This window comes from Pseudomyrmex gracilis, unplaced genomic scaffold (assembly GCF_002006095.1).
Source record: "Pseudomyrmex gracilis isolate BER0280 unplaced genomic scaffold, ASM200609v1 scaffold_24, whole genome shotgun sequence".
In the NCBI taxonomy this organism is placed as follows: Eukaryota; Metazoa; Arthropoda; class Insecta; order Hymenoptera; family Formicidae; genus Pseudomyrmex; species Pseudomyrmex gracilis.
The window spans coordinates 611114-627338 of NW_018020608.1; the positions used below are offsets into that span (position 1 = coordinate 611114).

Sequence of the window (16225 nt, forward strand, 5' to 3'; positions counted from 1 at the left end):
CAGTCCAAGTTGTCTCTGATGATTTAACACTTTTTGAATTTTGCACATCTTTCACATAATATCAATATTTGTACTTTATGACATAACAATCAAGATTGGAAAATTTACTTGGAAAATTTAATGTATAAAAATCAAACAATGTAAATTACACACCTGTGTTACACACAGTTTTTAAGTAATGTTTTTCGTCGCAAGTTTTTTGAGCTTGAGACTGCAAAGAGTTAATAACTTTTTTTTTTTTTTTATCATCCTGGTATCATAAGCCACACAGTTCAACCAAGAGGTAAGCATAACACAGGACTGGATGTCTATATTCTTAATAATAAAGAACAGACACAGTCCACTCTCTATATAATAGGTACAAAAACACTGTACCTTTTAATTCTCTCTCCTCTGTTATTATAACATATCGCTGTCTACGCTTTATCCCTAGTAAGTGATTTTTGAATAATATAAATCTGACAATCGGAAGTTTAATCTCTCATTATAATACTTCTGCTGTTTTGCTGTTTTTTTGGTCTCGGAACGAGACTAAACAATAGCATTTTTTCTCGACTGTTGCCATCTACTTTTTTGTTTTTTTTTTTTTTTTTTACGGATACCTCCTGTTACATGCGAGTAACACGAGTAGCACGCATTTCGCCTTCTTCTCGATCTTTCTCTAATCATTTAAATGTATGAAATAAGACGTGTCACGTATATATCATAGATACATTTTTTTTTTAAGGTAAATAAAACTTATAAATATTTCTGATCAAAGTCAGTAACAATTATCAATGGACGGACTTCACAGACTAGCACATACTCACTTTGCGTTTTCGCTGTGTTTGTGGAGTGTAATTATTAAATGTGTATAATGTGTGGAGTTGTATAAATATTTTTTAATATTAAATCAGATATATATATATATTTTTTTTTATTGTAATTTAGTCAAAAAAAGTATTCAGCTGGTTTTAAATTTTAAATTCTTCAGTACACGTTATAGTGAACCGTGAGAAATATTGTTTCACACGTCTACATCCTTTTATCATTTGGAAGCATAAAGTTCGTATAAAAAAATTTGGTAAAAATCGTCAGTATATCAAAGATCGAATAAAATATTATCAAAAAATCCATTCTCTTTTTGTAGTGTAAAAAATATCAAGAAGCACTAGTAAAATTCATTTGTAAGATCAGTGTGATTTCGTTTCTTGAAATAATGTCGTTGTGTAAAATGCACACACACGCACGTTGAATAATATTGTTTTTTTTGTTTTTTTTTTGATATAAGAGAATTACAATGTACCTCCGCGTTTTTAAGAAATGTAAGTAAGAAGTGTAAATGTACGAATACTACTGTTTTTTCTTTCAAACTGGCAGTTTTCAAAGACAGAGATCAGTCGCCGATTACCTTTTTCGCGTCATTCGAATTACGATTATTTTATTTGGGTGTGCTGGATCTATTGTAGGACGGTGGAGGAGGTAAGGCTAATGACGGCGGTAAACTGGTACTGCTCGTTAACGTGGAATCTAATTTACGCGCTTCGTGTTCCAACAGTACCGCGTCCAGTGACGGATCCTGCGCCACGGTTCTCAGAGAGTCGCCCAGCGCCTGTCGCAGTTGTTGCATTTCCCTACCGGCTCGCGTGCTTCGCAAAACGTACAACTGTCTGCGCTTTATCTCCTGATTCAGTTGCTCCCGTAACAATTGTATCTGCAAGTAAGAACGTATTTTTGAAATATCGATCGGATTTGGTTGACGGACAAATTTGGGAGACGGATTGAAAGTCAATACCTGACTTTCTAAACGCGACACTTGCTGACGATGACTCTGTTCCCGCGCTTCCAACAATTTCTCAGCTTGCAACTGCGCAGCTCTGATTCTTTCCAACTCGCAGCTCCTATCTCGACTTGTGTCCAGTAAATGAGAGGAATGAATGTACGTCGACTTAACTCGTATAAGCTCGGTCTCTTTTTCCGCCAGTTGGGTCTCCAGTTTGCGCACTTTCAATCTCAGCTCTCTGTTCTCGTGTTCCAGATTGTCGAAGCTGTAACAAGTGCCCAGAAGTTCCACATGGGCTTTTTCCGGACGTTCGCTCTTGCTTCGAGCAATACTAATCGCCTTGCCCGAGGCGACCTGATGCTCCAAATTACGTTTGTCAGATTCCAGCAACTTCACCTATTTTTAAGAAATGTATTTCACGTATGTAACAAAACGGGAATTTCATTTGACATTTGTTGTAGTTACGTGGAAAAACAACGCAGCCGTACAGACTTGCCTTATCGTTAAGAGCGTCCACCTTTCCTCTCAGTTCGCTTCGTTCTCTTTGAGCGTTTTGCAGTTGACGCAACAGCTCTTCGTCCTTGGTCGCGCTGCCTTCCGGCGGCCAAGTTGACAGTCTCAATTGCGACTGCAACGCCGATCTCTGTACCTCGTTATTAGCCAATTCGTTCTGCAGTCGCGCGTTTTGATCGATCAACGACTGATTCGTGTGTTTCAGATCGCTCAACGTCTGTTGAACCGTTTCCAAACGTTCGGATAATATTCTGCGTTCGTTTTCGGCGTTCGAAAGTTGCTTCTGAAGCTAAAACAAAACACACATATGTGTAATCTCTCAATCAACACGAACGAAATCGCTCTTGTTGATACACGTGGCCAAAAATTCTCACCTGTTTGAACTTCTCGGTGTTGCTTTGAGAGGAGGAGGTGATCTCCGTCAGATTGTTTTGCAGTAGATTGATCTCATCTTTGAGTTCGCTCTCTGTGGCGGACGCTTTTTCCAAAGCTAGCTTCAATTGTTCTATAGTGGATTTCAAGGACGCGCAACGTTCCTCCAGACCCGTCATGGTGCGGCTTTGCGTCTCGAAGCGATCTTGCAATTTCTTGACGCGTAAACAACGTTCGTGAGATTTCTCGTAACTTTTACGCGCGTTATTAAGTTAGAAAATATAAATGTTTCTTACCTGGAGATGGGCATCCTTTTCCTGCAGCATCATTTGCAATCTCTGAAGATCCCCGTCCAAGGACAATTTTTGTAATTCTATTTCCGTCACACGAGACTCGCTGTGACGAAGCTCTTTCTGAAGACTACGCTTCTCCGCTTCCAGTTTGTTCAGTTCTTGTTTCATCTTTTCTAACTTGTCCTTTTACAGAGAAATATAAAAAATGACACGTATGTCATTTTTTTAATAACATGATGAATAAATACGCGTCGCAGATCATTTTTAAGTACGAATACTTACCTCGTACTGGGACTTTTCTTCCGATTCGGTGCTGATCTTCAATTCTAAGGTAGTGAGTCTTTCGCACAATTGCTCGCACTCCTCCGTCTTCTGCTGGAGCGCATCCAACTACAGAAAATTAAGTAACAGACGAATAAGTATAATTCAAATAACATAAGAGATGTGTGTGTGTGTGTGTGTGTGTGTGTGTATTTTTCAAAGGAAATGTACTTGTGCTTGGTAGCCAGATTGTTTTTGAGTCAACTTCGTTTCCAAAGACTTCTTCTCTTCCTGAAGCGTTCGAATATTCGCGAGCAGACTGTTGACTTTTACGTTTGTGCTGCTCTGATTCTCCTGAGACTCTTTTAGCTGCTTCTTCATGCTGCACAGCTCAGTTTTGTAATCATCCTGCAATTGTTTTGCATTAAAAGATTTGTGACAAATCGATGACTGATAAATCGTCGACTCATGTGATTCGATCAATTGTTCAAAACTGAACGTACTCTTTCGCGTTCGATTTGAGCGATCTGTTGCATCAACGTTCTTACTCCCTTTCTAACAGCCTCGGGATCGACATCCAGCACGACATCTCTGCCGCTATCACCGTGGGTTTGCGCTTGATTGAAAACATATATTTGTATTTAATTAATTAAAATATCTGTACATGTTGAACACACGAGACGACAGTCTTGTTGTTGCGAATCAAAGTAAAGAAACTTAAACTCTTACCACGTGCTGGACTCCATCTTCGCGAAGGACTCATCAGTTTGAACGGCATGTTCACGCTCCCGTCCATTTGAATGCCGGCGATGCGACGTAGCGTTGAGCCTACGCTGCTCAACTTCTGCTCGACCTCTTTCTTAGCAGTCTCCAATTGCGACAACTGAGCATCGAGAGCTCTAACTCTTCCTTCGGATCCCCCGAGACGCGCCTGATATTCAAAACGTATCTTTTATTTCTGTTCTCTCTTCACATTTTGTTCACATGTCGTGTGCTTTTTTTTTTTTTTTTTTGTAACATACCTTCAGCTCTTGAAGCTGCTGCGTGGCGTCGGCCAGGCAAACTTCCAAGTTGTGTTTCTGATCCTCCAATTTTCTCTCGCGACAGCGACTGTCCTCGAGACGCACCAGCAACTCCTGTTCTCGAGCGCGCCATCTCTCATCCTCCTCGTCCGCTCGCGTGCGCAGTTTGCCCAGCTCTTGTCGCGTAACTTCCAAACTGTTGTCCAAGTCGACAACCTGTGCGAGAGAAACAAATGTGTCGGACTGACGAAATAAAAAAAAAAAGACTCACATAATTCTCTGTATACCTGTTTCTTCACTTGATGCAGTTGCAACTGTATTCGTTCTCTCTCCTCGATTTCGTTGGCTAATCTCGCCTGCAACTCCTTCTCCTCGTTTTGAGCCTGAGCGTTGTTCTCGTGACACTTGTGCAACTCGTCCTGCGTGAAGCGCAGCTGTTGCTGCAGCTGCAACACGTCGCGTTCCATGTCGCGTACCTGCGCCTGCAGACGCGTCCTTTCGTTGTCCATGTTTGCTTTCACATCCTCCAATGCTGAACGGACAGTTTTAAACATTAACAGTATCGTTGTGCGGATGCAGATTAAATCATCAGATATCATCAGATATAACAGAACGAGAAAGTGTAACAATGTACTGACTTGCTATCTTCTGATACGTCTCTTCCAACGTTCTGCCCTGTTCTCTCCTCTCGCTTTCAATTTTCTTCACGTGTTCGCGCAATTCCTTGTTACTGGTGTTGTACTTCTCTTTCTCGTACGTGGTGTCCGCCAACTGTCTCCTCACGTCCACCAGTTCCTTGCGCAGTGTCTCGTTAACATTGTCAGCTGTGCGGTTAATTACAATAAAGATACTATGCAATGTGCGAGACGAAATTCAATTGGATTAAGAAAGAACCGACTGATTACCATCTTTGAGTTTCCTAATGGTATCGTGTAATTGATTTTGCAGCGAGTCCACCTTGTCTTCCGTCATGTGCAGCTGGACCTGAAGTTCCTCGACCTCTCTTTGCGCGGACTCGCGTTCCTTCCAGAGCTCCTCTATCTTCAGATCGAGCTTCATCTTGTCCTCGTTGGCCTTCAACTTTGACTCGTCCAATTTGGTCTTGAGACGGCTCAACTCGTCGCGCAGTTGATTCGTGTTGTTACGTTCCTGATCGGCACGCGCCGCAGCCTCTCTTTTGACTCGTTCCAAGTTGTTTTTCTCTTCTTCGAGCTCGCGCATAATGGCGTCGATCTTTTCAATCAAAGCCTGTTGCTCGTGATGAGCTGCAACAAGTTTTCGGGTTTTGCACACAAACGTGACGTATATATCGATTATCGCGTTAACCCTGACTTGGAACACAATTGAAGATATTTTATATTTACCTATGAGAAGCGCTTGTTGCTTGTCATTCTCAGCCCTGAGCAGCACCTCTTCGTGCTGCTTGCACAAATTCTCTAAGTGTAGCTGCATCTCCTCTATTCGTTGCTGCAGTTGATTGATCTCTTCGTTCTTCTCTCCGTCCAGTTGCATCACAGAGTCTTGCAACCGTTTCTCCAAGGTTATTCTTATTTTCTCCTTAAACGAACAAAAAACGATTGAAATATGCGCGTATGTAGGTTAAAAAAAAAAAAAAAAAGCAAAAAAGTTGAATTCTTCAAGCGAGTAAATGAATACTTTTTCGTCGGTGATCTTCTTTATGCTCTCGTCGGACTGTCTCTTCATATTGGATATGACCTGTTGAAATTCCGCGATCTGATCGCCACTCTGCTGCGTGAGCGACTGTTTGATGTCCTGCGCGCGCTTCTCGCTGTTTTCCAACTCCTTCGTCAACTGTGTAACTTGTTCCTTCAGTCTTTCCTGTTTTATCAAGATCTCCTTCTGCTCTTTCTCCAACTGCGTTTTCTTGATATGCGTCGCTTCCAGATTGGTTTGCGTGTCGAACAGCACACCTTCCAACATTTCCTTTTCGGTGCGCATCGACGCGATTTGCTCTTGAAGTCGTTGAAATTCTTTATCATTTGTCTCGAGAAGTACCTGCGGAAAACGAAGCACGGATTGTTTTTTTCAATTATTTTTTTTTCAAACAAATTAACAAAAAATGCACGTTATTTCTATAATCGTTTCTTCTTGCCTGTTTCTCCTCGTTGTCCTTCACGAGATCTTTCAGATTTCTGTTTATTCGCGCGTTCATCTCGTTCGACTGTTCCAGTTTCTGCTTGTGTCTCATGAGGTCTTCGTTCAACGTCTCTTTCTTACGCGCCAGAACCGACAACTGATTGCTCAAGTCGTTGCGCTCGCGAGTTATCTGACCCAGCTCCATCTCGACCTTTTCCCTCTCAATCTCCAGGATTTTGATTTTCTCGCTCAACGTGACTTTCTCGGACTCTATGTCGAGTCGAGTCTGTTCCGCCTGCAACAGTTCCTTTCTCAACGAGTTCAAATCGCCTTGCTGATCGGCGCACTGATTCGCGAGCTTGTTCTTCTCGTCGGTTATCTGCAACAGAAGATTCGGTTTGTCGATATATCGAGTTTACGCAAACCCGACCGAACTGATATGCGTATCAACGTGAACGTTACTTTTTTCAATTCCTCTTGCAGTCTCTGCTTGTCCTGCTCGTGGTTGGAGCATATCGCTTCCATCTTCATCAACATATCCTGCACGTCCGACTTCTCCAACAATATTCGCTCCAGTTCCAATTCCAGATCGCCTGAGGTCAATTTACGTGTCATACACACACACACATACGAACGAACGACTCGTCGAAAATATTTTTTTACCTTTGTTCTTCTCGATTTGAGATATCAATCTGTTGGTCTCCAGCTTCTGTTGTTCCAACATGTCCTTCGCCAGATACGCCTTGTTCAGATCCTCTCGCAGCGTCAACAGTTCCTCCCTCATTTTGCTGCACCTGTCCTCCTCCGATCGCAAACTCAATTCCCTGTACACACACGAAATCATTTTACGTACGCGCGAAAATAAAAAAAAAAAAAGAGAAACAAGAGTCGTCGAAATTATGAATGAACGAAGAAAACATCAACAAATTTGCGTAATACTTCAAGTTAACGTCGTCCGATATTCTGCCGAGCTCGTTTTGCAGATACAATTTCTCGTCCTCCAGATTATCGCACATCTTTTGCAACTTGTTATTCGCCTTTTGGAGCTTCTCGCAGTTGCTCTTCAGAGCTTCGATCTGTAAACACGGACGATCTGTGACTTCGGAGCGACAGACTCGTAATCGACAGACGCGAGGAAATAAAATCGCGATCGACGTTCGTTTCCCGAATTCTCTTACCATACTGTTGAGTTCCATCTTGTTTTTGTCCAGCGCGTTTTTCTCCACTTTCACGGCGTCGAGATTCTTCTGCATCATCTCCTTCTCCTGACTCAACTGCGCGCAATGCGAGTTACACGTGTCCAATTGGGAGATCAGTTCCGCGACTTTTGTATTCAGCATCTGTGCGTTCGCCTCCGTGGTGTCGCATTGCTTGTGCATCGCCAAAAGCTGTTCCTTGCTCGTTTGCAATTTCACCTGACACATAAGTTCGAATTGTGAATTCTCTCACGCGAGATTCAAAAAAAAAAACGGCGTAATAAAATATTGTATGTAATAAATATAAAAATATATATTACACAAAATATTCTATTTGCGCGCACCTGTAACTCGCATATGGTCACTTGATACTTCTGCAGAGCCGCTCGCACCGCGCTTATGGTGCTCTCGGCGAACGCCGGTATGGCGCTGCTACGCGGGGTCTTTTTCGGCGATTTTTGCGAAATCGATCTGTCGCTGTGCGACGACAGATGGATGTGCGACGGCGCTTGTTTCGACGCGTCCGCGTCCCGACTCTCGGCGTCCTGTATCACGGCGTGAGCGATGTCCTTCAGCGCGGATTCCAACACCTCGATCTCCTCCTGCATCCGCGTGGTTTGAGTCACCGCCGCTTCCGAAACGCTGCATCTCTCTTCCTGCGATTTGTCGCGAAGAAACGCGTGATTTTTTTTTGGTTTTGGCCCAAAAAGAGACGGAGATTAAGGGTTGCGAGAAGATCGTATATTTACTAAATTGCGAATCTCCCGAATAAGCTGATTTATGCGATCGTCCTTCATGCGAATCTCGTGCTGATCGGCGGCGTGTTGTTGCTTCAGCGCTGTGATTTCCGTTTTCAGAACGAACGTCGCTTGCTCTTCTTGTTGTTGCTGTTGCAGTTTCTGGGATGTCTGAAAATAATAATGCGAACAATGAAGTAGACATCAATCAACAATCGTAACTGGTGTAATCGGTCGGAGAACAATTTTACTGTAGACTGTCCTGTGTTCGTCTGTAATTGCATAGTGAAGTTCGCGCTGTTGCATGCCGATGTCATCTCGTTGGACGACGCGACGATGTCATTTCGCAACTTGGCCAAGTCCCTTTCTGTCGCCGATTTCATTTCCGCGTACAATCTCTTGACGGACACAACATCGCGCCACAGATTAAGCAGCCTGTTGTGCTCGGATATGTAGTATTCGTTGAACGCCTGTTCCTCCTCCTTCCACTCGTCCTCCTTGATGGCCAGTTCTTCCCGCAATATGTCCCAGTCGTTGCTCAGTTTTTGCATGTCGTTAGTGAGCGCCTCGTTCGTCTGGTGAGATTCTTCGAGTTGATCCTTCAGCGACGCGTTCAGTTGCAAGAGTTCCTCGCATCTGTACGAAAGACATTAGGAAGTCAAGAGAAGCTGGATACTTGAGATCGTATGCAATCACACGATCATATTTGAGAGAATAAAAATTTTTGAGCAAAGACCAGCGTTGGCTCCACTAGGCTTTTTTTTTATTTTTAAATTATCAGCGAAGAGACGCGTGTGTTTAATTTTCCGCGCGTACTTTCGCCGTTCCTCCGCGAGTTTCTTCAGAGCGGTGTCCAGGTCGTGAATTTGCTCCTCGCGTATATCCCGAAGTGTCTGATGGGCAGCCTCCAGCGCGGAGGTGGAAGATAACGTGGTCGCGGCTGGTTTCGTAATGCCGGTGTCGTACGGGATCGTTTCCGCCATTTGGCTCTCCAATTCGGAACATCTCTGTTTGTACTGCAGAACCTGAAAGCTTTCGATTATTATTCGTTTTGATCTTCTAACTTGATCCGCGACTTGGGCTGTTTTGAACGATATACGATCGGGCAATACTTGCTTTCGCTTGCAAACGCGAGACAAGAGCGGCTTGATGTTGCTGAGCCTGTCGGTACGTGTCCAAACGTCTCTTGTAACTCGCGGCCTCCTCCTCCAGACGATGACGGAGCTCGTAATTTTGTCTGACCAAAGCGTCCGGCGACAGATCTTCGTCGCTACCCTGTTCCTCCCGTGCACCCCCACTGCGTGCAGAATCCATTTTAGTTCCGGTACCTCGTTCCGTCTGTACACACAGGTAGAATTTTTCAAGTAGCAACATTACACCAGGCGCTGTGTGTTTTACGCGGCATTACTTAATTAATCTCCTAATCGACGCGCGAGATGACAACATTCGATTTGCTTCGAAATCCGTAATTAATGTAGACAAAAAATGCGGCGATTGTAAAACAAAACATTGTTTCTTCAAACAATTTTTTTATTTTATTGTACACTGTTGAAATTGTACGGTGCGTGTGCGTGTGTGTGTGTGTGCTGACGATATATTTTATAATTCAATGTATTATTTTTAGAAAATTATTTTTTTTTTCTTTTAATATTACACCAAGAACAGGAAGGAAGATGAAAATACTTTGCAAGTATCATATCGACAAAACAAAGACGAATATAACAAATATATAAGGTGACATTTCAAGAACGAACATAGACTCGCGCATCTTCGGAGAATTGGTTAGGATCTTGTTTGTTGTTTGTTAAGGGTTGTCATGGCGACGTTCTACGCTCCGGTGTGGATTTACTCGTGCGTGAAAATTCTACGCGGGTGGAGTATTTTTATGATCTATCTTTCTCACAGCTGTTCGAAGTCGACAATTGCAAATTATTCCATTTATTCTATTTTTTTTTTTAATGTTTGTTCGCCCGCATATTGTTTTATTCAAAACCGAGTTAATCAAAAAAAGAATATCGAACATAGATCGCTAGCTTTTTTTTTACGGGGCATATTTTTTCAGCTTCTTGCAAGTGCATGTAAACATTTATTTTGTAAATTAGTTTAATTAACATAACAGAAATTATGAAGTTTCTTATGGCGTTCTTAGAATTTCACACGTTAGAACAGTTTATGGTGACGATTCATTAGATGAAGTTTTGCCATTACCTCCTTGCTCTTGGTGGAAGCTCTGAGGAACGGTGGCCGCCGTCTCTCCATCTGCCCCCGTGCCGACAATTGGGACGTTCCTTTCGAAGCTAGCTGCAACACGTTGAATTTCAACCAACAATAATTTCGTTTCTCTCACGTTTTTTTCCAAATTTCAATCTTTGTATTTTTTTTCACACACTTTTTTCTCGGAAGCGCGCGTCACGTTTCTTCTTCGGAAATTTCCGATTTCTCGAAACAACGCATATTTTTTAAAACACAAACAACAAGTTGACTCATTCAATATTTTTATTATCCTTATGGAACAGATTACTAATCTGTTCTTCATTAACTTGTAAATAAGTTATACAATCGTTTTAAGTGACGAAATTGCATCCGCTTTTTAATCTACATCCGGTTTTGATTCGACGAGGCTCCACGGCTTCATAAAAATATCCAATTCACCTTCTTTAAGATTAAATTTAAACAATCTGTTGCAAAAAAGATACCTTGACCGGAGATCGAAACTCGGATCTCTCCCGCATTGCAGACGCTCGTCTGCAATTCGGTCACCGAGACACCGGGCGAATCTCTCTCGCAAACGATGACTTGAAATCCGAGAAATTGTCTGCGCGAAGTGCAGGAGGTTCAGAGTTTGACTTCCGGCCAAAGTGCACGAGCCTCGTATTGACCTTAAATCTAAGTTGGACTTTATCGCGAGCTTTAATATCTGTTTTCTTTTCGTTTGCAGATCGATATCAATATATAGGAGCGAGCACGACAATAGTTGACCCGCGACCGTTGATTAGACATTTTAACACACTTTTAGTTATCAGCTTGTTTGTGATTAGCGGGCAAGCGCGATCTTCGCGTAATACCAAAATACATTCGGTATCGCGAAGTGCGTAGACAAAACAATTTCTTGGTATAGAAATCGCTAAACACTATGTTTTGTCTCTTCCGACGCAGTTATTATTTTTTTATCACTTGACCGCTGTTTTCTCCCTCTCTCTCTCTCTCTCTCTCGCTTTCTCCTTCGGGGTCGAACGCACCGATCGAGGTGGGATATTGTTTATGACAATTTGATTTTCTTTTCTATCGCCTATAGATTACATACAACATATGTGCGTTTCAAAGTTCATCAAAGTTCATGAAATTAATAATCTAATTAGACGAGTCCGCAAACAATCGCTTTGTATCACGTCTGCGAGAATAAATTTTGACTTCGTGACCTGACAATAATCGTCGTAGAGCTTTAAATTTATCTGTTATATTTTGCACAGCGGCATCCATGTTGACTGTGCATTAAACTCGCCGAATCACGGACACGTGCGCGCGGTTTATCTCTCGTGACGGTTTATCGGTTCAGGTGCAAAATTCTCATGAGAGATGATGACGGTAACTATACGTACACACATACAATTCGTCGAGAACGAACGCTCGGTAAAATTGTGCACAACGCCCGGTAACGTGTACATAAATTCTATGTGTGTGTATATAAATATAAATATAACACACATACATAGAATTGACGTTTAAATAACTATGCCGAGTCGTCGAAATGCAATAAGACCACCGATGTGATTCCAGGATGGAAACACGCAAGATTTGCGTTGTATACCGTTAATGGGACAATGTTCATTCAGAGGTGGCGACACGCCAAGACGGTGGTGGCTTGGAGCTCGCCTAGCGTGCCGCGAGGTTCACATGGCACACGTTCAAGTCATCGTGACACCTGAAAAAGCCGCGCCGAGAATGGTCTTCGCGGTTTGCGGAAGCCCGAGCCGATTTGTATTCCGGCTGTGATATTCCGGCGGACCCAAGTTAAAGCATATATCGATTGGTGCCGTTCAGTACCTGGCAGTGACTCTCGGGCTTCTTCTACTTCCATTCGCTCGTTTGTCAGATATTATGGGAAGCCCTTCGCGGAGAAAGATGGAAATATCATACACGAGCGTAAATCCCGGTTGTGAGCTCGAAACGTTCTACCTCGGGGGAGGGAGACTTTTCCATCGGGGAGAGAGTCACCTGCGCGAGATCCGGACTTCCGATTTGCGCCAGGGATTATCGTTTTAGCTTGATTTTATTTTAATTTCAAATTTACATCAAACTACATCGAATCGTCGTTATTGTGTAACTTTGACGTAATGTTTGTCTCATGTGTGACATGAATGATCGCGGAAGAACGTCAAAAACATTTTCGAGGCGCGGAAACTTTCGTTTCGCTATCGGTATTATGTGTGTACTTGACTTGGACACTGGAGAATTGTCTCTTCGTTTATGTAATGCGTCGCACGATAGCGTATCTCGTGTGTATGCGTATAGACGTAATTTTTGTTTTGAGAACGCCAGCGCTCGCAAAGCACCCATTTTCGAAATCGTCACTCGCGATCCTCGTGTTAATTGGCGATAAACCGAAGGTCGTTTTTTTTTTTTTTTTCAAAAAAGTTTCAACTCGGAATTTTTATCGCAAAAGTCTACCGATTATGTGTGTGTGTGTGTGTGTGTGTGAGAGAGAAAGTGTCTTGTGCGTATCTGAATTGGGTTTTTTACAGACATACGGCTTCGGGTCAACGAGACCGTCTATCGCCTATTTTCTCCCCGGTCTCTTTTGTGACGATAAAAAAACGCTCGATGCTCAATCAATAAATTATCAATTACAATAAATTATAAAGCTCGTGAGATCAACCGCCAGGGTTTGATACGAGCCAGACGTACGTGCAAATATAAATTTTAACGTGTAAATTAAAACACACACGGAAATTTGAGAATCAAATTTAATTTGACAATTTATTTACGAGATGCTTAGTTGCATCTCGTGTATGTGAGATAATCAATTTACTCCCCGACGAAAAAAAAATTTGCCAGAGAAAAAGAAAAATTTGCTTGCACTTCGTCGAGACCTTTGGGTCGCCAACAAAACGTTTTGTTGATGAAACAAAAATTCAGCAGACTCGAAATACTGTTCTTGCTGGTTCTTGTAATAACGGAGAGATTTTTGAAAAGTGCGCTCGAGGACTCGATTTACCGTACGTACAAATATTTTGTACACACACACACATACACACTAATTGACGACGTGTCATCTCTCATGCGCGATGACATTTGCGTTATCGCGCTTTCTCTTAAGAAAAGTCTTTGTAAGAATTACTAGAGATTATGCAACTGCGCGTTTGTGCAGCGCGTCGAATCGTGAGCGAAACGTGATTTCGATTCTGCATCCGTGACAAGTAAATATTTACAATAATTTCCTAATAATAGCGATTCCTCGGGCGATAGAATAAACTGCAAGACGCAAAAATAGGTCGATGTTTGTTAGGTGCTGGCGCTATCGTTATAACGCTTGTTTATAAAATACATCTCGTTTCTGCAATTTCTGCATATATACAATACGGATCTTGAAATTGTTACATCATCGATACAATTTCGCAATTTTGTGAAATCTCCGAGCAAGAGAGATGAGACGCGAGGAGAGAGAAGAGAGAACACACACACACTCATCGCGCGCCCCGCTTGGCACGTGATCCAATGTCCAAAGCGATTAAAGATTCGAAGTTTAATGTGTGTCATAAATAATTGATATCGCAAAATCCGCGTTCGATCGTTGTACCCAAACAAGATTGTCAAAGAAGAAGCCGAGCGTAAGCAAAATAAAAACGGACACGCACGTTCATGTGCGACGCGTTCGCATGTGTCGGAAGTCGAGGACTGCTCGTTTGTGTGTGGACTTGTCGATCGTCGAAAATATTGCGTCAGCGACGCGATCTCTCGATGTGTGTTTCAACATTTAAATTTAATTGCACTACGACAAACATTGACCTCGGTCTGTAATCTGTCAATTTTGTTTTACAAAAATAAGAACATGACGCAACGCACGCATGCGATATGTAACATAGTTGTTTTTTTTTTTTTTTTGCCGTTGCATCTCCTTCAAACGAGATCAAAGATCCGATCTGTGCTGCTTGTCCGTGATATATATTTTTTTTTCTGGAAAAGCGCGCCGTGTTTTGTACGTGCGCGAAGCATTGTACGTATATATCGATCGAATATGACACAGAGTGCGTGTGTTGAAAAAGTGCGCAGAATGCGTCTCATTACTTGTATTTGCGTGCAGTGTCACACGCACACAACGCGAGTTTCCTACGCAACTTGCGGCATATGTTATAACTTCATTCGGTTCGTTCGTAAATAAACCACAGAATTTTACATCTTCTCGAGGTTCTCTCGCGCGTTTGCATAATTCTTCAAGGTCTTATTGTGCTAATGAGCGATTGTGACGTAATTAAACAATCAATGCTAAAACGGATGCACGTGCGTAGATGAGGAATTGACCTCGCGCAAATGAATTTCAATCGTAATTATCTAGAATTGAAACTTGTGCTTCTAAGGGAGTTCCTTCTTCGTGTATGATAGTGTGATTTTCTATGGGGGGGTGAAAACGCGCGACACAACACATGTGCGACTGGTGTGAATGAGGTGCGCGACACGTGACACAACCCCAGCTCGTGAATAGATTATTACGGTTTTACGTCGACATCCTTCCTCCCTCGCAGCGAATGCGTCATCGTTCGTGACAAACATCGTCCAATATGGTCGATGAGTCTTGATTTTAAAAAGTTAGATTAAGAAAAAATACAGTATGAAAAAAAATTGAGCTATATATAGGGTTACATGGCAATTTCGAAGCAATTTTTAACATCAAACTTTTTATACATTGGTATAAATATTATTCAGGAAAAGAGATTTTTCAAACTTTATTTATTGTGTAATAATTTATTTTAAATTATTATATTGTTTAATTTTTAATTTCGAAGAGTGGAGATGCAAAAAATTGCAACATCGTCACTTCGTTATCGGAGACTTCTGTTTTTTGTATCAACTGGTTCTTTTTTTGTAAATCAGTGTGCGGATCGTGAGAGAATCGACGGGGGGAGGTATATCTCTCTTCTTCAATTAGCGGCGTTTGCGCGGGTTGAGATAATAATGGTGAAAAGGAAGTCAATCAACCTTCAGAATGCGGAATCGTTACTAATGATCTCATTTGTGTGTTTGCAAGAGTTAATTGAACTTACACACCACCCCCGTTGTTCGAAGCCTCATCGCTGATCAATTACGCGATAAGAGCGGCGTGTGCAATTAGGTATCGAGAATCGATATCGCATCTTCGAGCGAACAACCGCGTGCAGGTTTGAAATCTAATATGTTTCTTCTTCGAAAATGTGTGTATTTTCATTTACTAACGCGTGAGTAAAATATTTCTTTTGTTAAGAAAAGGTGTTTTTTAATGATCGATTCGTGTTGTATATAATATTAACTTGTTGATTTGCATATTATTTATATAATTTCTAAGAGTTGCAATAAAAAAAAGAAACTTACTCGCGGCATTTTGAAAGTCGTCGATGTTTTCCGATGGATCGGTGCCTGCTTCTCTGTAAGAGAAAAATAAAACAAGGAACGCGCGTACTTCGGCGATGGAGGTGGATGGTCGGCGGCGAATACGGTTTCCTCAGGGCTTCTCAACCCGGACTGCAGCACCCAAACCCGTGGGGGTGTTTATCGCCTGTGTTTCTGCCACGAACGACCGGCCTTCACTAAAACGTCGACGTCGGTGTCGCGGCGCTTCTAACGTTATTCCGAAAGATCCCACCACGTTGGCGGGATCGCGTGCCGCGGCGCCCAACGACGCCTAAACGCGGTTCCCGTGCGCCACAAGTATAAGGGCGGGGATGATGCCATACAACGAGGGTGTCTTTCGGTCTGCAACCACCGCGCGACGGGCCCGAGG

At 42.4% G+C, this 16225-nt stretch overlaps 1 protein-coding gene across 3 annotated transcripts; it reads right to left on the reverse strand.

Annotated features, from left to right (window-relative positions):
- Positions 1 to 576: 576 nt before the first annotated feature.
- On the reverse strand, positions 577 to 16005 carry LOC109852134 (rootletin). 3 transcript variants are annotated; one of them, XM_020422999.1, is made up of 27 exons: positions 15905 to 16005; positions 10462 to 10554; positions 9370 to 9591; positions 9070 to 9278; positions 8505 to 8889; positions 8266 to 8424; positions 7861 to 8172; positions 7499 to 7735; positions 7260 to 7396; positions 6984 to 7144; positions 6783 to 6913; positions 6337 to 6699; positions 5880 to 6239; positions 5588 to 5780; positions 5129 to 5488; positions 4862 to 5047; positions 4511 to 4755; positions 4224 to 4439; positions 3931 to 4132; positions 3705 to 3817; positions 3433 to 3609; positions 3223 to 3330; positions 2944 to 3123; positions 2650 to 2862; positions 2259 to 2564; positions 1775 to 2158; positions 577 to 1693 (listed from the first exon to the last, which is right to left on the reverse strand). In XM_020422999.1, the coding sequence occupies exons 2-27, from the start codon at positions 10510 to 10512 to the stop codon at positions 1421 to 1423; spliced, it is 5883 nt and encodes a 1960-aa protein (XP_020278588.1). In that variant the 5' UTR covers positions 10513 to 10554; positions 15905 to 16005; the 3' UTR covers positions 577 to 1420. The 3 variants fall into 3 exon arrangements, with proteins under 3 accessions (XP_020278588.1, XP_020278587.1, XP_020278590.1); XM_020422998.1 differs by having other exon boundaries at positions 15817 to 16005; XM_020423001.1 differs by lacking the exons at positions 10462 to 10554; positions 15905 to 16005 and adding an exon at positions 10008 to 10021.
- Between the last annotated feature and the right edge of the window lie 220 nt (positions 16006 to 16225).

What these genes read in the sequence shown, in the direction of transcription:
- LOC109852134 (XM_020422998.1), bottom strand. An exon ending in TGCATCAAGTGAAGAAACAG is followed by an intron (nt 4,440 to 4,510) that starts GTATACAGAGAA and finishes TCTCTCGCACAG; the next exon opens with GTTGTCGACTTGGACAACAG. An exon ending in TGTCGCGTTTAGAAAGTCAG is followed by an intron (nt 1,694 to 1,774) that starts GTATTGACTTTC and finishes TCTTACTTGCAG; the next exon opens with ATACAATTGTTACGGGAGCA.